The sequence below is a fragment of the Pseudorasbora parva genome, chromosome 12 (assembly GCF_024679245.1).
Source record: "Pseudorasbora parva isolate DD20220531a chromosome 12, ASM2467924v1, whole genome shotgun sequence".
Classification (NCBI taxonomy): domain Eukaryota; kingdom Metazoa; phylum Chordata; class Actinopteri; order Cypriniformes; family Gobionidae; genus Pseudorasbora; species Pseudorasbora parva.
The window spans coordinates 43,272,417-43,294,934 of NC_090183.1; the positions used below are offsets into that span (position 1 = coordinate 43,272,417).

At 37.3% G+C, this 22,518-nt stretch overlaps 1 protein-coding gene across 7 annotated transcripts in view; it reads left to right on the top strand.

Moving 5' to 3' along the window:
• The window catches only part of ripor3 (RIPOR family member 3), a 52,659-nt gene that overhangs the window by 23,108 nt on the left and 7,033 nt on the right, over positions 1-22,518 (top strand). For 2 of the 7 annotated variants that reach the window (XM_067460415.1, XM_067460416.1), the window contains exons 2-16: positions 1,881-1,989; positions 9,311-9,460; positions 9,563-9,641; positions 10,082-10,105; positions 10,223-10,276; positions 10,348-10,497; positions 10,755-10,818; positions 10,889-10,932; positions 13,625-13,750; positions 14,826-14,971; positions 17,632-17,761; positions 18,245-18,457; positions 20,654-21,016; positions 21,367-21,512; positions 22,237-22,438. In XM_067460415.1, the coding sequence (XP_067316516.1) occupies positions 1,892-1,989; positions 9,311-9,460; positions 9,563-9,641; positions 10,082-10,105; positions 10,223-10,276; positions 10,348-10,497; positions 10,755-10,818; positions 10,889-10,932; positions 13,625-13,750; positions 14,826-14,971; positions 17,632-17,761; positions 18,245-18,457; positions 20,654-21,016; positions 21,367-21,512; positions 22,237-22,438 (1,989 nt within the window). In that variant the 5' untranslated portion in view covers positions 1,881-1,891. Of the gene's footprint in view, positions 1-147; positions 215-1,880; positions 1,990-9,310; positions 9,461-9,562; positions 9,642-10,081; positions 10,106-10,222; positions 10,277-10,347; positions 10,498-10,754; positions 10,819-10,888; positions 10,933-13,624; positions 13,751-14,825; positions 14,972-17,631; positions 17,762-18,244; positions 18,458-20,653; positions 21,017-21,366; positions 21,513-22,236; positions 22,439-22,518 lie in introns of those variants that run through there. The other 5 variants (XM_067460417.1, XR_010908679.1, XM_067460413.1 and 2 more) reach the window with 5 other exon arrangements.

Genomic DNA, 22,518 nt, shown 5'->3' on the forward strand with positions numbered 1-22,518 from the left:
AACGGATTCAATTACAGATTCAGTTACGTTAATTACAGTTGTCTGTAATTGAACTACAAAAATAAAAAAAATAAAAAACGAACGGTTTCAGTGAGTCAATTGGACTGATTCAATTGGGAGTTCATGAATCTTTTTAACGAATCATTAGTTCGTAAATGATCAAACTGTGGTATGCAAGACTACTCGATGTGTACAACTCAATGGAGATTTCATGGTAAACAGCTTTTTAATCTTATCATATTTAATTCAGACTGCACATTGTGATAAAATATGACTTATTTTTCCGCGCGGCTGTGACAGTTAATGTTAGATTTAACACCGGCGGTTGTGTCTGCCTGTAAATATCGAGATCGTTTAAAATAAAGATATCGATTGACTGGAAAATAAATATTTTTACCCAGCGCTAGAAAAAAAAGTGATAGACTTAACGTACATTGTATTTAAAAGAGACCCGAGTCAAAGTTTCATTTGGGGTAACTTGGTAAAGTTTACTAAGTAAACAACCACCCTGAAATCCATAGCAACGCCTTAGTAACGTTAACCTCTAGGATTTTTATTTTATTTTATTTTTTTTACAGGCAAACAATTCTTATTTTGGCTGCACTTGTCATGGATAGCATCTGTCAGAACATTGTTTCTGTGGTTCTTGCAAACATGGTTTTCTGAAACTTCCTTCTCATCTACCCCCCACAGTTCTTCATCTACCTCACAGATCTCTCTCTTCCTCCTGTAGGAAAAGGAACATGAGTTACTGTCCTGTTGAGAATGATAACCGCCTCTGCGTTTGTAATCAAGACATCTCTCTCTGTCCCTTTCCTGCTTTCCTGTCTTCTGTCTCTCTTCTTCATCCTTTCTTCCAATGACTTCTCCGCTCTGTCTCTCTCGTGTGCCACTGTCAACAAAAACGTTTCCTTGAGCCAAACAGGTGCAAAAGCCATAAGTGAACAGTATCTGGAGACTTAAATCACACTTGGACACAAATGCAAAGCAAAGTGTCATCTGTGCTCAAACAGAGATCTTTTTGTGATTTTTTTTCTCTCTACAGTGGTTGTGCTGTCCTCATTTGAAACAAATGGCAGTTGCACAAATGTCAATATACTAATGCAATGACATGCAACAGCATATTTTTCTTCTGTATTGTAATGTACAGCATAGTGCATACATCACCCAAGAGAAATTTGACTTTTTCCTAGGAAGATCCAATTACAAGGTTAAAAAAATGAAACACGCACGGATGAATTGTCTACAATAAGATCTATAACATGCATTTAGAAAATAGATGGAGAGAATTTTCATTTCACAGCGACTTGTGTGTCTCTTGGGGGTCACTGTAGGTGTTTTGGGGCCTTAATGTCTGAGGAATGTTCAAAAACTGTGTACAATAACAGAGGAGAGAAGAATTATGGGATGAGGAGAGACAAAACAGAGACATGGACATTTCTCATCGAGGAGAATGGGGCGGCTGTCGCTGAGGTCAAAGAATGGGGATTCGTTATGAGCAGCTTTATGTTCAGCAGACGTGTGTGAATGTGTGACAGTGACAATAATTAGTCCTGATCCTTTCTAGTTTTCTTGATTTCTCTCTTTAGTTTTGCTTTTAATATTTTGACGGTATAGTATGATATAAGAATGTTGCCATGCAGGCACTAGGGTGTTTCTGAGCGGTTGCCATGTGTTGCTAAGGTGTTTTCGGTGCTTATATATATGGTTGGGCATTGCCATGCAGATGATAGCAATGCACTCACAAATAGAGCATGTTGTGTGGTTGCTAGGTTGTTGCGAGTGGTTGCCAAGGTGTTGCTATGTGGTTGCTAACATGTTCTAGGATATTACTCTAACAAAAAACTGATTCTGAACTGTTTTTCTTGTGTTTGTTGTAGGGGGGGCCGTGATGTCAGTAAAGCTGAAGTTTGATTGTCCGGCTGACGGCGGCATGGTGCAGCGAAGCCGCTCCTTCACTGGAGTAAACGCACTTGGTGGCCGGAGAAGGTAAGCAAGTATTGTTTGTTTTTGAGACAAGATGATGTGTTGTTTCCATCTGCGTCAGACTGGATTACTTGACTTTTCGTAAGAAAAATGTCTTCAACGCAGGGGCCATGGAATCTCATGAAAAGCATGACTCTTGCTCACAGGAATTTATCTTGGGGAGGTCTTGTTTCAAAATATAGCACAAAACATTTGTGAGGAGTCTGAATCTTTCGTGCAGTAAAGCCATGCATGTTGTTATTGTTAACTCAACTAAAACTATTAAAAATCTGCAGTTGACAGTAGGCTAATTAAAATAAAGCTGAAACACAAATATAAATATTAGATGAAAAAGTACTTTTTTTGTGAATAACTAGCTGAGCTAAACATTATTAAAGAGGTGGTTCCGTGACCCCACTCTGTGATTTTATGTGGTCTACCACTTCGTGGCTGAGTTGCTGTTGTTCCCAATTGCTTCCACTTTGTTATAACACCACTAACAGCTGAACGTGGAATATTTAGTAGTGAGGAATTTTCTCTAATGGACTTATTGCACAGGTGGCAACCTATCACTGTACCACGTTTGAGTTCAATGAGCTCCTGAGAGCGACCCATTCTTTCACAAATGTTTGTAGAAGTGTCTGCATGCCTAGTGCATACTTGTGGCCACAGAAGTGATTGGAACACCCGAGTGATTGGTGTCCCAATACTTTTGGGTATATATATATCACACATTTTGAGAGTGTAGGAATTACGTTATTTGCAGTGCAGAATTATTTTGGATTTTCAACTCTCTGATTGGTGAAATTGTCTGTACAGCATCATGGGTAATGTATTTTTTATCCGGAACCCAACTGTTGCACTCTAGTGATGTTCTAAATCAGTCACAGACTCCATGTCAGTTAGGATGCTTAGTAGGGCAGCTCACTTGATTTTGGAGCTTAGCTTATATTGGATGGGGCTTACGTTTTTTCTTTGATTGCTTATAGTTCGAATTTGCCATTCCACACAATCCGAAACATAAACAAGCATGCATTATTATGTAACAGCAGTAGTTATTTCAAGAACCAAAGGTCCTGAGAGGATGCACGGTTTGGATTCAAGCTCAAGCATCCTCTCTGAGCAGTGTGACAGCTTACATAAGTAAACACAGCTGCCTCTGTGTGTGTGTGTGCATTTGTACAAGTTTTTATTTTGTCACAATAGCATTACATTCCGGCATTCCCATCCAAGTCAAAGATTGAAACTAAATGATTGCAGACAAAGGCCAAAACAACTTCAGAGGGGAATCTGCCTGCTTCCAATTTGTAAACTCTTTATTAGATGGCAGAAGCTTCACAAAACTGCACTGTGAGAAAATGCTTCTCAAGCATGCAATCGCTTCGTGAACTTCATATTAATCATTGCTGTCAGCTACAATCCTGCTAAGAATAAGATAATGGATTTACAGTTATAAAGAAACAGATTTCAACCCCTCTTTAGACTTTTGTAGATTAGGTTTGGACATGGTTAATTCATCCCTTCTTTTGCCAACACACTATTTAAAAAAAAAAAAAACATTTTAAAGGCATGCAATATCCTCTTCAGAATGAGGGCTCACTGACCTCTTCCTGACCTCTGACTGTAGTTTTATATATTTATATATACATTGGGTATGGACAGTATTCAGACCCTCTTACATTTTTCACTCTTTGTTATATTGCAGCTGTTTGCTAAAATCATTTTATTATTATTATTATTATTAATGTACACACAGCACCCCATATTGACAGAAAAACAGAATTGTTGACATTTTTGCAGATTTATTAAAAAATAAAAACTTAAATATCACATGGTCCTTTGCTCAGTATTTATTAGAAGCACCCTTTAGATTTAATACAGCAATGAGTCTTTTTGGGAAAGGTGCAACAAGTTTTTCACACCGGGATTTGGGGATCCTATGCCATTCCTCCTTGCAGATCCTCTCCAGTTCTGTCAGGTTGGATGGTAAACGTTGGTGGACAGCCATTTTCAGGGCTCTCCAGAGATTCTCAATTGGGTTTAATTCAGGGCTCTGGCTGGGCCATTCAAGAACAGTCATGGAGTTGTTGTGAAGCCACTTCTTCATTATTTTAGCTGTGTGCTTAGGGTCATAATCTTGTTGGAAGGTGAACCTTCGGCCCAGTCTGAGGTCTTGAGCACTCTGGAGAAGGTTTTTGTCCAGGATATCCCTGTACTCTGTCGTCCTGTCCCTGCAGCTAAAAAAAAAAACACCCCCACAGCATGATGCTGCCACCACCATGCTTCACTGTTGGGATTGTATTGGAGAGGTGATATTTTTCTCCACACATACTGCTTAGAATTAAAGGTGGGGTAAGTGTTATTTCAAAACCGTTTTAGAAAAAGGTCTCGGGCTGAGTGAAATGACAAACTTGTAGCCAATCAGCAGGTAAGGGGCGTGTCTATGGTGAGAAGAGGGGCTCAGTGCACAACATTATTCAAAACACATAAGGACGGACATTAGCCAAGAAAGAACTAATATATGTTGCTTTTGCTTGAATATGCTCGTTTGTCATGTTCGCTTGTTTGTGCATTTGTGATCGTATTGTGGCTCACTGCAGCAATGATAAAGACCCGTTCATGTATGGAGCATCTAACAATCTTCTCAGTATTTCAAGCGTCAGCTCACAAAATGTGTCCGACAGGTAAGATACTATACTCCTAATATTGTTTCCTCTTTTCATCTATATACTTTTTGTTTATACTAACATTATCGAGTTGTTCATGAGAACAGTTTGTGTTTTGTGATCGCCATAATTGTAATATGTCGTTAGCTGGACTGTCGTGCCCATGTACTATTGAGTTGTTCATGAGAACAGTTTGTGTTTTGTGATCGTAATCACAAAACACAAATCTGGTCATAATTGTAATATTAATGTCTCTAATATGGTCATAATTGTGAAATGTCGTTAGCTGGACTATCGTGCTCGAGTACTATCGAGTTGTTCATGAGAACGCTTTTTGTTTTTGTGATGGAAAGGGTGACTTTTTCATTGAATATTCGACCTGGATTAGTTAAACACAGATTTTGCCATAGTCGTTGCCTGGGTTACGTATGTGTTGGGCAGAGCTATCACAATAGGACCGAGACCCTTTTGGGGGTAGGGGCGTGTTTGTTTTGGTGATTTGAAATAACAACAACGGTTACCAGATAGCACTTACCACACCTTTAAGGCCAAAAAGTTCATCAGACCAGAGAATCTTATTTCTTAAAGCTGCTGTCCGTAACTTTTTTTGTGTTCAAGATTTACAAAAATTATATAATGAGAATGTACAACATGAATGCATTTTTCAAACCATGTTTTTGTCTTACCCTAAATCATTTTGGTACACTTATAATAAGTATTTATATTGGTACTATTTCAGGCCAGACTGGTAGGTACCGCTGCGGAAGAGCACAGTCCCTGCGTGATCCGCCATAGACATAAACAGAGAGAAGTAGCTCCGGCTGCAATGCTCTTCTGCAAGACGCATGCAGTTCTGTTTATTAACCACTAGAGTGCAAAAAGTTACAGACTGCATCTTTAAAATAAGGAAAATTTTATTTTAGCCTACATTTATTCATTCAATTTCATACTTAAATGCTACTGTCTCTGAGCTGCCACTGTAAATCTTTATAGGCTATATATAAATGTTATATTTACAATACACTAGTAATGTGTATACATGTTTTATTTTTAAGTAAAATTAAGTTTAAAGGGGTACTTCAGCGCTGGTAAGATGAATCTGTATTTAAACTGGGTAATCAATGCTGTAGAAATGTGAAATTATTTTTGAATTTGGTGTCTTTTAGACTGAGAAAAGACAGAAAATGTATTTTTGTCCCATGGGGATGAAAGACTACAATTCCCAGAATGCTTCGCTGCCCTGTGAGGCCATTCCCAACGCCACCAACTTGATTACTGTTACTGAGTTGGAGAAGACACTACAATTAAAAACTGAGCGTGTCTGTTCAATATAATGAGTGAGTCGCCGCGCGAGTCTCACAGCACTGAGCACTAACTGCAGGAGTCGATGAGAGCTGAGGTAATCGCGACTACACTCGCGGCATACATTCACAACGCGAGCTCAGTCTGGCGCGCTTCAGTTCATGCCTTTGCAAGCTTAACTTTCATAGAAATTAATTTGAGAAGTTAAAAGACTTACATTGCTCACCTTAGCTCCGTTTAAATGAGTGCCTGTAGCTGCAAGCTGAGCTCTGAGTGTGATCTCCATCCCCCATGCGCGAGTTCAAAACATGCGGAAATGGCTCCCTCTGCTGGCTGTAGTCTTTAGCCTTTGGGCAAACATTCCTCCTATGATGCAAAAATCGTCAATTTGCATCTTAGGAGGAATTTTTCCAGAAATAAAATGCATAAATCTCGTCTCAGGGAGATATGAGGGGGGAAAGCACAATCATTTGAATATACTCCAGGGTTTCTACTGATACAAAGCCATATGCTAATCGCTGAAGTAACCCTTTAAGTAAGGTTTTTCAAGTGTTTTAAGTAAAATAAAGAAAGAGTATTACAATAAAAAAAATTCTCCTTAACATCTTTTTGTTACTGTCGCCTAAGAATAGAATAGCAAAAAAACTAACTGAACCAAAAAGGGTGGTTAAAAACCGAGGTATGTATTGAACCGTGGACTTACTGTATTGTTGTATTTTCACTGGCCCCACCACAGAAAAGTAATAAATAAAATGGTTCTAGTAATTGTTTTATTGTTTTTTTATAACCTAATAAATAAGGTTATGCCATTAAAAACTACTAGCTTAAATCATATACATTTTAAATATTGTTAAAGGCAGTCGGTAATAAAAAAATAAATAATCAAATTATGAGCAATAGATGTGAAAGAGCTACCAAATGTGGCACACATCAAGTCAAAACTGAAAAATATATTTTTCAGAAAAACTTTTTTTCTTCTGTGATCCCTAAATGGTTTGATTTAACAATGCCACAAGCCCTGTACTGAGTGACTGAAACAGTTTTTGTCAAAGTAGAATAGACATGTTTGTTCAGAATCAAAACGTTGACATTTTGAACTTTCTTCCTTCTTTATTTTCTGAGGTGAATTATCTATTGTCTATAAAAAATATCTATAAAGGTAAAAAAAAATGATATTCAAAATCATATTAGATGCTTTTAACAATACATGCACATAATCACTACCTGAGGTTATCATTGTCATATTCTGTATGTTGTTGTTTCAGCCACAACTGTTGTTTCACAGAAATAGAATTTGTGAGAAGTTGTGGCTTAGTGGTTAGATAGTCGGTGTGTACAGGTGGGGGAGTGAATGAACGGCATTCTCTTCCACTCTCATTACCCACATCTGAGGTGCTCTTGAGGAAGACACCAAACTCCCAATCACTCCACGGGCGCCACAGCAAAAAAAGGCTACCCACTACTCTGGGTGTGTGTTCAATATTGCTTGCTGTGTGTGTGTGTGTGTGTGTGTGTGTGTGTGTGTGTGTGTGTGTGTGTGCGTGTGTGTGTGTGTGTGTGTGTGTGTGTGTGTGTGTGTGTGTGTGTGTGTGTGTGTGTGTGTGTGTGTGTGTGTGTGTGTGTGTGTGTGTGTGTCCACTTGGATGGGTGTAATGCATAGCACAAATTCAGAAACCATACTTGGCAACATGTCACTTACTCACTTAGAAACTAGAATCATCGCCGCCACAGCTGGTTATGACAAACTCTGATTAACATGAAAAATATATTGTTTATTGTGTGTTGCGGAATTACCTTGCATCTGGTTGGGGCAAGGTGTTCCAGAAACACCCTAACGCTATCTTATATGGTAATTTCCATAGAAATTTCAATAGAATTTCAGTAGAAAATATTCATTAGATGAAGAATTAAGATATGAAGTATCTAGCCCCATATTTAGCCCCATAAATCAAGTTGTTTTTCACTGAAAGTCTGCAGAATCAAGCTCTTTATTCGTGAGAAAAAGGGCGTTACTTGTGTCATTGTCCACTGAGGGACCTCGAGTTTCAGCGGAGATGTCAGAGATGGAGCCAGGAAGGAATATACCGATGTGAGAGAGCCAAAGCGTGTGTTATTAGTGACCCCCAGAGCAGCGCAGAGGAATGCCTTCCCTAAGAGAGTTTATTTACATTGCAGAGTCATTGAGTTTATGCTGTGTAAGCATACACTGTCAGAACATCGCTGAAATATGTCGATTATATTGCGGGTGTAACTAAAATGGGATGTGAGGATTAAATTCAGAATATAAAAACATATACTACTGTTCAAAAGTTTGGAATCGCTAAAATAAATGTTGTTTTTGGAAGGAAATCGATACTTCTGTTGACCAAAGTAGTATTTAATTTACCAAAAATACATTCAAAAACATTTTTAATGTTTTAAATAACTGCAATTCGATCATGAAAACCACGTTTTCAGCAGCCATTACTATAACAACGTGTTTTCTAATGTGCTGATTTGGTAATAGAGAATCTGATAAGTTCCCGGCCAACTGAAACCATTGTGCTACTTAATGGAGTGTGGAAATGACAATGCAATGACTTGTATAATTTTTTTGAATTATTACATGCACTTCTGAAGTTCAGTTATGGGTTCAAAAATGGCCAAAAGAAACAGCTTTCTCTATAAATTCATTATTCCGTATTTTTAAGAGATGAAGGCTGTTCTTGAGGGTGCCGAACTTCATCTAAAATAGAAAGCAAACTGTATTTAATCAGGACAGGTAGAAGCAAACAACACAAATGCACAACAATACAGTTTCAATAAAAGGCAAAAGGCAAATCAAATTAGCAAAAAACATAACGCTTGGATAAATGATTAGACAGGACTATTATGGATGGATAAATCTAAGGTGTTGTGGGAACAGTTTGTGAGAAGTGTCCTAATATTAAATCACACTTATGCAGAAATCATAATGCTTTGATAAACAGAGTGTCTGGAGCACACTGTATTTATTTGGAACGAGAAGCAATTTGTAACATTATAATTCTCTTTATTGTCATTTTAATGACAGTGATTTAAGGTCAAAGCTGAATTTTCAGCATCATTACTCCAGTCTTCAGTGTCACATGATCCTTCAGAAATCATTCTGATACGAGGATTTGATGAATAGAATAGCATTTATTAGAAATATAAATATTTTATAGCAATATAAATGTCTTAGCTGTCTCTTTTAATTAATTTAATATGCCCTTGTTCAATAAAAGTATAAATATCTTTAAAAGAAAAACTTTTGGACAATACTATATGTAACCTTGTACAGTTTATACACTGTAACATGTTTTATTTAGTAATTCAATCATTTTTGGCCATCTCTACTCTTCCATCTCGCCCTGCAGACTTTCCTCGGCTCGTAGCTCTCTCCGCTCAAAAGTCACAGCAGGGAAATCTCCCAGAATTCCCTCTTCGAGTCGGGTGGGCAGCAGTGTGTGGGGCCAACAGCCTGAGCAGGTGGACAGAATCTTCCAGGCTTTGAGGAAAGGGCTCAAGTAAGTGCAGTCATTATAGTAATGAAGTAATTGAGTAATGAAGCCATTAGTGGACCGAACACACTAGTCTTATGAATGTTAATGACATCTCATCCCGTATAGGGACTACTTGGAAAACCATCAAACAGAGCTGGACTTCCTGTCATCCCAACAGAGAGACACAAAGAGGAACTCCAGACTGGTGAGACTTTGCACTGAGATAAACTAGTCCAAATCCAGTTTATTTCATTCATTATTCATTTAGTATAAATGCTCCTCAGTTATGGAATTCGCTGCCTCTTACACTACGAAACATCTCACCTGTGGGTGCATTTAAGTCCCAGTTAAAAACATATCTATTTAACAAGCATTTCGGATAATGCAATTATATGTATTATGTGATGTGTATTTATAGATGTATATGTAAGTGTCTGAATGTACTGTATTTGTGAAATGTAAAGCGACCTTGAGCTACGGAAAGGCGCTATATAAATAAAACTTCTTCTTCTTCTTCTTCTTCTTCTTCTTCTTCTTCTTCTTCTTCTTCTTCTTCTTCTTCTTCTTCTTCTTCTTCAAATAAAAGATAAAAAATGTAAGTAAATATAAAATAATAAATAAAAATAACTATTCTTCATTCCTCAGGCTTTTTTCTATGACCTGGAAAAGGTATGTTGCATTAACAAATGCTAATATTATATGTTGTTTCTTTTACAAAATTATATTTTTATGATGTTTTTTACCATATAGTTCCTGTTTTTTTTATGTTCTGCTTGCTAACAACAGGAGATACGAGCCTTAGAAAGATACATACGGCGCTTAGAGTTTCAGATTAGTAAGGTAACAACCTAAAAATACTCATTTCAATTGAATGTGTATGGACACTGTTTAGAATATGTGGATGTCAACAGGTTGAAGAGCTGTATGAGTCCTACTGCATCCAGTGGCGGCTGTGCCAGGGCGCTTTGAACATGAAGAGAGCCTTTTCTTTGTCCCCATCTTCACGACAATCTAGAGAGAGTTTACTGGAGCTAAACCGCAACCACAGACACAGCCTGGAGGTAAAGTCTGTCTTGGACACCATACACACACAACAAACTATAAGTAAGCCATTTGTGGGGTCATTTTCCCAACAAGCGTAACCACTGTGGCTCGGTGGATCTTTCAAAAAATCCCGGCCAGCCCAACATAACAAATCTGGCTTAACCACACTTTGATTTTCCTTTGTTAGCAAATCATATCTAACCAGTGCATTTTTATAAGAACCTATAATGTAAGTTCAGAAATGTCTCTGTTTAACACTCATCTCTACCTGCAGGACATGTGTGCAATGGAAGGAGAACTGGAAATCTTGCTGGGAGAGCTACAAATCAAAATGAAAGGTACACAGCATATGCAGGAATTTGAGTTTACATCTCTCCCCAGCTAATGTTTTCTCTCTTTTGCCGGCAGGGTTGATAGGCTTTGCCCGGCTTTGCCCTGGAGATCAGTATGAGGTGAGGAGGTTTAACCCAGCATCCTGTTGCTGGACCTGTTACTGTTGTTATACACTTTAAGGGATAGGTCACCCAAACATTATAGTTCTGTCATCGTTTATGCATTTTACCTCATATGTGACTCTGGACCGCAAAACCAGTCATAAGGGTCCATTTTTGAATGTAGTGAGAGTTATACATCATCTGAAAGCTGAATAAATAAGCTTTCCATTAATCTATAGACAATATTTGGACAAGATACAACTATGTGAAAATCTGGAATCTGAGGGTGCAAAAAAGTCTAAATATTGAGAAAAACACCTTTAAAGTTGTCCAAATCAAGTAGCAAATGCATATTGCTACTAATAATACATTTTTTATATATTTACGGTAGGACATTTACAAAATATCTTCATGGAACATGATCTTTACTTATTATCCTAATGTTTTTCGGCATAAAAGAAAAATCTATCATTTTGATCCATACAATGTATTGTTGGCTAATGCTACAAATATACCCGTGTGACTTATGACAGGTTTTGTGGTCCAGGGTCACATGAGTGCACTGCAGTTTTCCTGTGAATGTGAATGTGGATGGTTTTATGAGGCATTGATGGTCTCCCAAAATGACAAAAAATGCACCATCAAATAAAATGTATGACTGAAAGAAAGAAAGTCATACGGGTTTTGAACAACATGAGGGTATCGCAAAACTATCAACTTAATACATTAAAGCAAAAAAGACGTGGAGGTTTTGACCCCAAAACATCACTTTTAATCCAAGACTATTCTATCTTCTTTCATGTTAAAATATTAGGCAGAAATGACACATTTCACCAGCTATTTTTAAGGCCAGGTTTCCAGTGACTTCATGCACAATGGAATGTGGTCACAGGAGCCATTGATTGGCTGATGGACAAGACCACACATTCACATGCAGTCGCCCCTAAAAGGATTTGGAAAGTTTAGACGGTGTATGAATTTCATTGTGTTGGATATCAAAACATATGCAAACATTATGCTAGACATAAGGGAAAGTCATTTTATATGGTTGTATGAAGGTCATCACAATAACTATGGGCATGTTCGTGTAAATTATTCTTGATTTTGAACTCTACGGGCCAGGTTTACTAGAGCAAACCCTCTTTTGGCTTTAAAAAACTACTGTCAGCGAAAAATTAGCACCAAAAAGGCGTGGACAGAGTTATTTTTGTGGCTGAAGTTATTGCATATGCATTTGTAGGAGTTTAACTTTCAGATGCAGTAATTATGGAAGGGGAGTATTTAAATCAATCATGCAAGGTGATTTGCTGAGGTTTGCCCATGTCAAGTTACTGGTGTTTGCGCTATTATTTACTGCCCCAAAAAAACACATCTTAAACCAGATGCTATCTGGTTGTGTTGGTCATTAAGGAAATGATCCGGCTGTGTCTATGCTCTTTAATTTGCACGTCGTCAGTAGATCACGAGCAGAACTTTTCTTTCCCGTCTGCACTTTTATGGAAATGGATTCCCATGCTAATTTGCTCTGTTTAGTAAATCTGGCCCTAGTTTTTTATTTTTTATTTTACAACCTAACAAGCATTACTTTTGTTAAATGTTTTGCTTGTAAAATGTGCTTGTGCTATTTTTCTTTAATATTAATGCCACTTGGTTGGAAATTTTGTTATATAATGCAATGAAAAACATTACATGCAATGCGGGTGCAATTACTTTATTATCTCTGTTATATTTAACAATGTTCTCTCATATGTCACTCTTAATAGTCTATTTATAAATGCATTCCACCTCTTTAACTAGAACTACTGTTACAATCACTACCAAAAACAAAAACAGCATTCATTAAATCTTTGTCACTCTCTCAGCCCCTCAACTAAAATGAAAATATAGTAAAACTGCCAGTGGGTGGCAGCAAATCATTGTCTTAAAGAGTGAGTCATTGAATCATTCACTCAATTTTCATTCAGGGACCAAGCAAGTGACTGGCGGAATCTGAAATCGCCCCCTAAACCCTCATTCACTATTCCCTACATTAGTCCATTAATACAGGTCACTTGAAGGAGTGAATGAAAACGAGTAATGTACATCGAATGTACACTCGTTATTGCAGTGCCATGTGGGATTGAATGAGTGCATTCAATATCATCCATTTTGGTTTTGGACACCACTACAAATGGCTGTCCCCTCAAATAATGCCCTATTTGAGAATATAGGGGTTGATTTCGGATTCAGCCACTGTCTGAGGGAGTTGTCGAGTCATTAAAAACATAGGTTCATTCAGTAACTAAACTTCATTCAGTGTTGCTCAGAGATGTAATGGCTCTAATGTTTGGAATTTTTGTTGGCAAAATAGAGTAAAAACAGACAATATTGTCTAAAACGTAAGTCACCTAATATTCGCATTTGCAAACATGCTGATATTCGGGGAATATAAAACAGTTTTTGAGCTCAAGCAGAGCCCCCTTCTGTTGCAAAGCCCATTCAAGTGAAACCGGTGAAACAAAGCAGAGTCTCTACTGATGAAGATTCAGCCATCACAAGAATAAATTACATTTTAAATCTATTCAAGTAGAAACCCGTTATTTTAAAATGTTATATTATTACACAATTTTTCTTACTATATTTTTGATCAAATAAACATTTGAATAGTAGTGTAAGTATTGAATTGAACACGTTTTACACACAAACACATGGAACGTCTCGTTCTGAGTAGGTGTTGATCCGGCTGGGCCGTCAGAGATGGAGAATCAGAGGGCGAATCCAGACGGATGACAGACAGCTGTGGGATGAAGAAGAGATGGTCTTCCTCCCTCACATCCATGGGAACTTTGAGATCAAGGTGAGCTCGTCCACGTGCACTCACACCTGCGCAAATACCACTTCCTGTCAGGGTTGCCTGTGGGGGTTGTGATGACAGAAATTTCCAGGCCTTTGTCCATATGCTGTTTGTTAGATCAAAATAGTCACATTTTCATATGCCATAAAAAAACGCCCACAGACCCCTGAGAGAGAATGATAGAGATGTTTAACAGACTGTCTGAAGCAGGAACAACACTTATAAAAGGTTTGATTGTCTGAAATTTATTCCGTTGCTGAAAACACAGACATGGAGCCAAACTAATTCAGATGAAAACCATGATTTCCTCTTAAAGAGTTAGTTCACCCAAACATTGAATTTATGCCATTAATGACTCACCCTAATGTCGTTCCGCACCCGTAAGACCTCCGTTCATCTTCACACACAGTTTAAGATACTTTATATTTAGTCCGAGAGCGTATGGAAGTGTATGCACACTATACTGTCAATGTCCAGAAAGGGAATAAAAACATCATCAGAGTAGTCCATATGAGACATCAGTGGGTTAATTAGAGTCTCTTGAAGCATCCAAAATACATTTGGGTCCAAAAATAACAAAAACTACGACTTTATTCAGCATTGTCTTCTCTTCCGCGTTTGTTTTCAATCCTCAAATAAAGATTCAAACGGTTGTGAATCAGCGGATTGATTCATGATTCGGATTGTGTGTCAAACTGCTGAAATCACGTGACATTGGCGATCCGAATCATTGATCGATTCACTGATTCACAACCGTTTGAATCTTTATTTGAGGATTGAAAACAATGCTGAATAAAGTCGTAGTTTTTGTTATTTTTAGATAAAATATCCTAAACTGTGTTCTGAAGATGAACAGAGGTATTACGGGTGAGGAACGACATTAGGGTCATTAAAGACATTCATTTCATTTTTGGAAGAACTAACCCTTTAAATCTCTGTCATTCAAAATCAGATCTCAAATATAACATTTCAAATTAGTGGCACTAAGGCAGGCAACTTATTGAGGAGAGGTGTGCTGTTACTTTTCTAAGGGATTACAATTTTTGCATGTTACACTCTGCGGTCTCTTGTCCTGTAGGTAACAGAGGTCAAGGGGTTGAGCTCTATCCTGGTCGGTATGGTAACGTGCAGGAGTGCAGATTTTTTCACAGCACGGCCACAGATGATGGTTGTGGACATAACAGAACTGGGAACCATCAAACTACAGCTAGAGGTGGTTTGGAAGTAAGTGCATGTGTGGCATTTACAAGACAGACATAAAATACTGCTATATACTTACTAAGTGAATTACAAGGGGTGTTTTGAGACCAGGTTTAATATCAGTGACAGCAAACTAGTGATTTTTACACACATTGGACACTATTGTATGAACATTTGGGTTCAGTACTTGTTTCATTACTGGATGAATCAGCGCTTTTGAATGAATGAATGAATGAATGATATTTAAAAAAAATCACTTGTCGCAACCTACTGGTTTAACAGTGTAATTGATATAATCGTTATTTAAAGCTGCAAGTTACTTTCAAAAGATGACACAATTGTTTATATCTAGGCTATAAGCTTTATATATGAATAATTTGTAACAGAAATAATGATACTGTGTAGTTGAAAAGACCTAAATGTTTCATACCTAAACATGACAACAGCTCTCTCTGAGTCAGCGGTGTCTATTTAATAGACAGACAAATCTTTGTCAAGTAGGAATGAGATCGCATGGGTGTTTGAATCGATCTTTTAACGATTAAATGTGCAGATCGAGCAAGTGTGCATTAAATTGATCAAAAGTAACAGTAAAGACGTACGTTTTGCCAAGCAGTTTCCATTTCAAATAAACACTGTTAGTTTTAACTTTCTATTCATCAAAGAATCCTGACAAAAATGTGTCAGTGTTTCCACACAAATATTAAGCAGCACAACTGTTTTCAACACAAAGTATTTAATGATTTCTAAAGGATCATGTGACACTGATAACTGGAGTAATGATGCTGAAAATTCAAAATATATCAACGGTTACCAGAAACTGTTACAGCGAGGTTACCATTCGACAGTTTAAAGTTTTTTCATGTAATTGAGTTGACAAGACACTGATCTCGCACACAAAAACACCCCCTGTAAGTGAGGCTTTGCTATCAGCTAACACACACCAGCTGTGGGAGAACAGCTGACTGCAGAGAGGTGGATAAATAGTCCATCGCAGCCCCATCCCTCTCACACACACCGATCGAATTACAGTGGTTTTTACACAGTCCAGGTGGAACAGATTTTTCATAGCCTCTTTTTACAGCGTCACTAAATTAAACACATCTCAGCCTGTTCAGCATCTCTCTCTCTCTCTCTGTGTGTGTGTGTGTGTTAGTTCACTGTTGTCACCTCATTTCCTCTGGTTCTGCTTAGTCTCTGTTCACAGTGTCACTCTTCATCAACCAGTGATGACAAACACACACTGCCACTCCACACATCATGTGTATCAGAACCTGAGCGAGTTTTATTCATGCCCTTTTTTAAGTCTTTCTTCTTTATTGAGTAAAACAGTGAATGTCAGCTAGTATATGTAAAAAATACATGGTTTAAAACAGAAGAAAACTTGATTTCATAACATCAATCTCTATATAGTATCAAAATTTAGTAGGAAAGTTAGATTACAATGTTTAGACTTTGATTGCTAAACATTCTGACAATGTAACTTAATGGGAAATTAATCAAACTTAAAAACACACCTAAAAAATGTATGTAAGAAGTTTAGAGTCAGTACTTATGCTCACCAAAGCTATATTTATTTGTAAAATACAGTAAAAACTATAAAATTGTGAAATATTATTACAATTTAAAATAACTGTTACTAAAATTAATACAAGAAACTTATTCAGTGTCACATGAAATGTAAAAAAATGTGACGATATCAGCATATCCCTCTAGCATTTTGGATTCTTAAGCGTCTCTGATTGGCCATTGTGTTCACATGTTTAACATATATGTCTGTGATTTACTACAATGATCAATGAAGCTTTTCTCCGAGCACTTAAATAGATATACATGAGAGCATTTGAAATGGAGGTCTATCCGATATATCCGCTGATAGACGGATCCACTGATAGACGCCTGCTTTCAGACACTTCTGTGTGTAACTTTGCAAGTGCTTTATGAAGAGCAAGTGTCATACAAGCACTCGGTGAAGAGCACTAATCATTGTAGGCAATTAGAGACAAATGTTGAGCGTGTGAACATTTTGGCCAATCAGAGATGTTCATGTGCTCAACATATACACAATGGCCAATCAGAGACATGTATGTTGAGCGTGTGAACACAATAGCCAATCAAAGATATATATGTTGAGCACATGAACACAATGCCCAATCTGAGATATAAATGTTTAGCACATGGACACAATGGCCAATAAGAGGTGTTTAAGAAACTGTTCAACAGCACTCAAAATGCTAGAGGGAAATGCTGGTAAACTTTTAAAAACTTTATTTTAAATATATTTAAATGTATAACTTAAAAAAATCTTTAATGCATTTTGAACATCAGTTGGTCGTCTATTGTTGGTACAAGTAAGTATAGGAGTCTCAGTGAGACTCGAAATTATGCTTAAGGATAAAAGTGGGATTATGGGTAAGGTTTTTTAAAGGTTTGAGGGTGGGGTTATGTGTAAGGCTATGGTTAAGGTGGGAGGTTGAGGTTACACCTACAATTGTGACAATAAATGGGTAACTACTAGATCTGTAGTTAGCTCTCAGCATAGAAATCCAAACAGCCAATATTTAATCCTTAGGCACTATTCTTCTGCACCATTCTGTTTACTGTCTGTGTCTTTTCATAAAATCATTATTTTGGGCACACTGGAGTCTTGACAGCTTCTTTTCGTTCACTTTTTCTCCCTTTAGTCCATTTGATAGCTCTGAGGTGAGGCCTCTCACAGCGTCCGCCAGCCGCCAGTCCATCCACAGCAGAAAGGGATCCGTATATAGCTGGACACCTCCCAACACACCCAGTTTCACTGAGAAATACTTTCTAGTGAGTTTGTGACCTACACACACACACACACACACACTCACTCCCAGCATGACCGCTCACAAAGACTTAAAGGTGAAGTGTGTAATTTCCAATGCTAAAATACATTCTGCTATCTTGGTTTAATGTGCAGAGACAACTATAACTGAAGCCTGGTGTGCACTGAAAGATTTTATGTGCTTTTTGATTGTTATGTGAAAGATTGTACAATGTGACCCAAATGTGATCTTGGGTAAAAGCCAGTGCAGACTGCAACAAAAAAAATCCTCATTTTGACATAAAATGGTGCCATGCAAACCCAAACAAGATTGTTGCGGATGTTGGCAAGGTTTTTTGAGTGTCTGGAGTCTGCCATCATTGGACAAAAAGATGCTAATGATGCAGAAATTACCCACTTCACCTCATTAAACTCTTGTCTTTGCCCTGAAGAGTTTCTGATCTGAAGTTCACATGATTTGATCTTGGTCTTTGTCTTTTTTGCTGTAGTCTATGGTGCGTCAGATACAGGATGTAGATGGATCTTTTTCCATTGGCTCACGTGAATCAAGGGGCGTGTCTCTACTCAGCTACCTTGCTGACTCCACCCATGCTCTTAGTCCTCCTGCCTATGAGAAGACAAGCGACCCACCAATCACACGCCACCCTGCTCTTGACACTAAATTACAGGATGACGATCTTCTGAAGACGGCCACAGAAGATGTATGAATTTATGTTTTTTTTTCTCTTTGTATGTGTATATGTATGTATGTATGTTTTGCTTTTTTGGCTTCAAAAATATTTAAGATACCAAATATAAAACAATCAAAAATATGCCATAATACATAATATAATGTTACTGTATTTTTCATATTATAATTGTTATTAAAAGCAATAACCAATTTATAATCAAATAAATAAATCATTATCCATTTAGAATTTTTATATAATTTATACTTTTTGTTTGTTTGTTAAATGTTATTATATTTTAATATAGTACAATTTAAGAAACCATTTATTATTTTTACTTTATGGGAGATTTTTTTTATATTAAAAATAAATATATATATATATATATATATATATATATATATATATATATATATATATATATATATATATATATATATATATATATATATATATATATATTTAAAATAGACACTAATAAAAAATATTACTTTAATATTACTAAATGCAATAACCACTTTTACAATTAAAATAGAAAAGTACTTAATATACTTATTTTATTTCAATTTTTGTACAATGTATTTGTTTTGATTAACATCTTTAATATATTTTAAGAAACCATTATTTAGGATATTTTACTTCATATGGAATTAAAAAATATATATAAATATTTTAAATAAAAATAGTTAAAATACATTATTATAATGATTTTAGTGTGTTGCTTTATCTTTTATTATCAAATGCAATAACCACATATATAATAAAAATAAAATAATTATTGAAATAATAATATTTTTATATTTTATATATTAAGAAAGCATCTGTTAAAGGGTTAGTTTACCCAAAAATGAAATTTCTTTAATTAATTACTTACCCTTATGTCGTTCGACACCCTTAAGCCCTTCGTTCATCTTTGGAACACAAAATCATCTTAGTGTTGATATCCGATGGCTCAGAAAGGCCTTCATTGACACCAATGTCATTTCCTCTCTCAAGACCCATAAAGGCACTAAAGACGTCGTTACAAAGACCATCTCACTACAGCAGCTCTACAATCATTTTATGAAGTGACTAGAATAGTTTTTGTGCGCAAAAAAACTAACGATATAACAACACTATATAACAACTTATATAGTGATGGGCCGATTTCAAAACCAAGCTTTGAACCATTATGAATCGGTGAATCGATTCATGATTCGGATCGCCATTGTCACATGATTCCAGCAGTTTGGTAGCCTGACAAGCCAGACCCACATCAAGATGTTTGCTCTGGAAACTCACCATTGACGGCTCAATCTGAGGGGCGGATAAACGGTTGTCTTTCAAACTCCTTCTGCATGCGATAGGATAGCGCTACACCAACCAGAGCAACGAAGGTGAAGCAGAGCTCGCTGACAGATTAAACATTCACCGTATCCGGTCAGCAAAACTCCGAACACATCTTCCCTTTTTAAGAATGACTTCAGTGCCATTCTTTGTTCTTTTCTCAGAGAAAAGCTTAACTCCAAGTCTTCCAGAGTCGTGGTCAAAGCTGATTCGAAAGACCGCCGTTCGCCAGTTTCTGTGTTTACTAGAAGCACGCAAACGCAACTCGGCCGTCGTCATTATGGCCCCGCCCACCGACTCTATACACGATGTGATTGGCCCGTCTAGAGTTAGGCGAATACAGCTCAGAGAGTATTGAGAGTTGCTAGACGACACTCACGGGCAGGTTAGATTTGCTGCCGCTAGGGTGCGTCTAGATTTCTAGGCTAGCAGTTTGACACGCGATCCGAATCATGAATCGATTCACTGATTCATAAAGGTTCAAAGCTTTGTTTTGAAATCGGCCCATCTCTATATAAGTCGTTATTTCATTTTTTTGCGCACAAAAACTATTCTCATCGCTTCTTGAAATGATTGTAGAGCTGCTGTAGTGAGATGGGCTTTGTATCGACGTCTTTAGTGCCTTTATGGGTCTTGAGAGAGGAAATGACATTGGTGTCAATGAAGGCCTTTCTGAGCCATCGGATTTCAACACAAATATCTTCATCTGTGTCTGAAGATGAACAGAGGTCTTACGGGTGTCGAACGACATGAGGGTAAGTAATTAATGAGAGAATTTTCATTTTTGAGTGAACTAACCCTTTAAGATATTTAACACATTTTGTTTAAATAAAAAAGCTAAATAGTTGCGAAAAATATTCAGAATTGCAGGCTTGTTTAATTTCTTTCCATTCATAACCCTAGGCAGAAGAGAGTGTGGAATGGCCCTCAGAGACTGACACAGCTTCCCCCAGTCCCGCGGGCAGTAAGAGAGACTCTATATTCCTCTTCCACCGCTACAGCACGCCTGACATCCTCAAGCAAAATGTAGAAATGACCTCTAGCACAGGTGAAGGAGAACAAGAGACGACGGCCCCAGATGAGGCCGCTGAAGAGGAGACCTCGTTTAAGCAGGACAGGAAAGTGGGCAGAGCACAGAAGAGAGCCGTGGCTAAGAGAGTCAGTTCACTGCTAGAGGAACTGAATAAAGCGCTGGAGGAAACGAGCAACGTGGAGACATTAAAGAAACTAGATCTGCAGATACGCCAACTCAGCGAGGTCTTGAAGGTGAGCTGGGTGAACCTATGGACTAGTAGAGTCATTTCAAAATATTTAAAGTCCCTGTCCCAAATGGCACCCTAAAGCCCCACAGTCTTCCTCTGAGTCCGCACTTTCACAATGTAATGCCGCTTTGACTGCCGGGTAGAAGTCCTCTGTGTAGCTTCCAAACTTGTGGGCTCAGCTGAAGCCGCAAAGGGCTCGAGAGCTCACGATCACCCTTCTTTAAGATTAAATGAAGAATGGGACACCCTACGGTCTTGTGCATGGAAAGTGCACATGAAGTGTGCCATTTGGGAAAGGGCCATAGATTGATGTGTAAAAGAAAATGTCAGTTTACTTGTTTATCCTGATGTTAGAAGGACCTCGACCCTCCACAGATGCCCTCATCTCAGACACTAGCAGTAGAGGAAGAAGAAGTGCTGGGCAGTTTCGACTTCCTCTCTACAGATTGTAATGAAGATGAAATCTCATGTCTGGGCAGCATCAGACTCGGGCACACTGGGTTAGTCGGCACATTTTTTTTAGAGAGTTTAAATGACAAATCTATTCATGCAAAATAAATATTTTGGGTTAGACTTTATTTTAGTGTCACTGTTACAGTGTAATTATACATTTAAGTACTAAGTAATACTAATGAACTACATGTACTTACTTTAGGATTAGGGTTCGGTTTAGGGTTAGTTGCATGTAATTATTGGTATGCCTAATTTATAGTTATTACTATAGTAAATAAATACATGTAACATGTATCAAGGACACATAAAAAAAGTTAACAGATTTTGAACTTCAGCATTGATCTCACTGTTTGGGCCAATGAATAAGTCTGTATAAAGGCATGCAAAGAGGGAAAATAGATCAAAGGTTAAATGAAGGCTTAAAGTGCCATCTTGTGGATGAAGTGGAGCAATGCATGAAATGTTTTCATGAAATATTTGTCAGGTAAAGGTCAGATGCCTATGCATATTATTTTACTTTATTTACAATTGGATATTTAAATAAACATTATGTTTAATTTACCTTTGCATTAATATCATGATATTACATATATTTTTTGCATATAAAAAATGTCAATATATAACATGGTTACAGCTTAAAGAAAATATTAATTCAGATAAATATTGATTATTTTATTAATAAAAGTATAAATATATATATATTAGTTATGTTATTGTTATTTATTCATTTTTTTTATTTTTTATTTAAGGCCAAACTGTATTTTATTTCAGGATTGGTTCGTTTAATGAGAAAACCCTGAAAAGCATGGGTCTGTTATCTCAGGATAAGAACTCTCCATCCTCAGAAGACGTGAGTAAAGCGCAGGTCAGACAGCGAGGAGGTGGTGCAGTAAAGCCGTCACTCAGTACAGGAGTCTACAGTCTGGATCAAGCTCTTGAAACCCACCTCAGTGTGTGTGCGGTGCTGCTGACGGTGAGGTCTCATCAAACCAGTGTTGATTAATCACACAATAATCATTATTATATTTTGCTACTTTGTGTAAGTGTGCATAA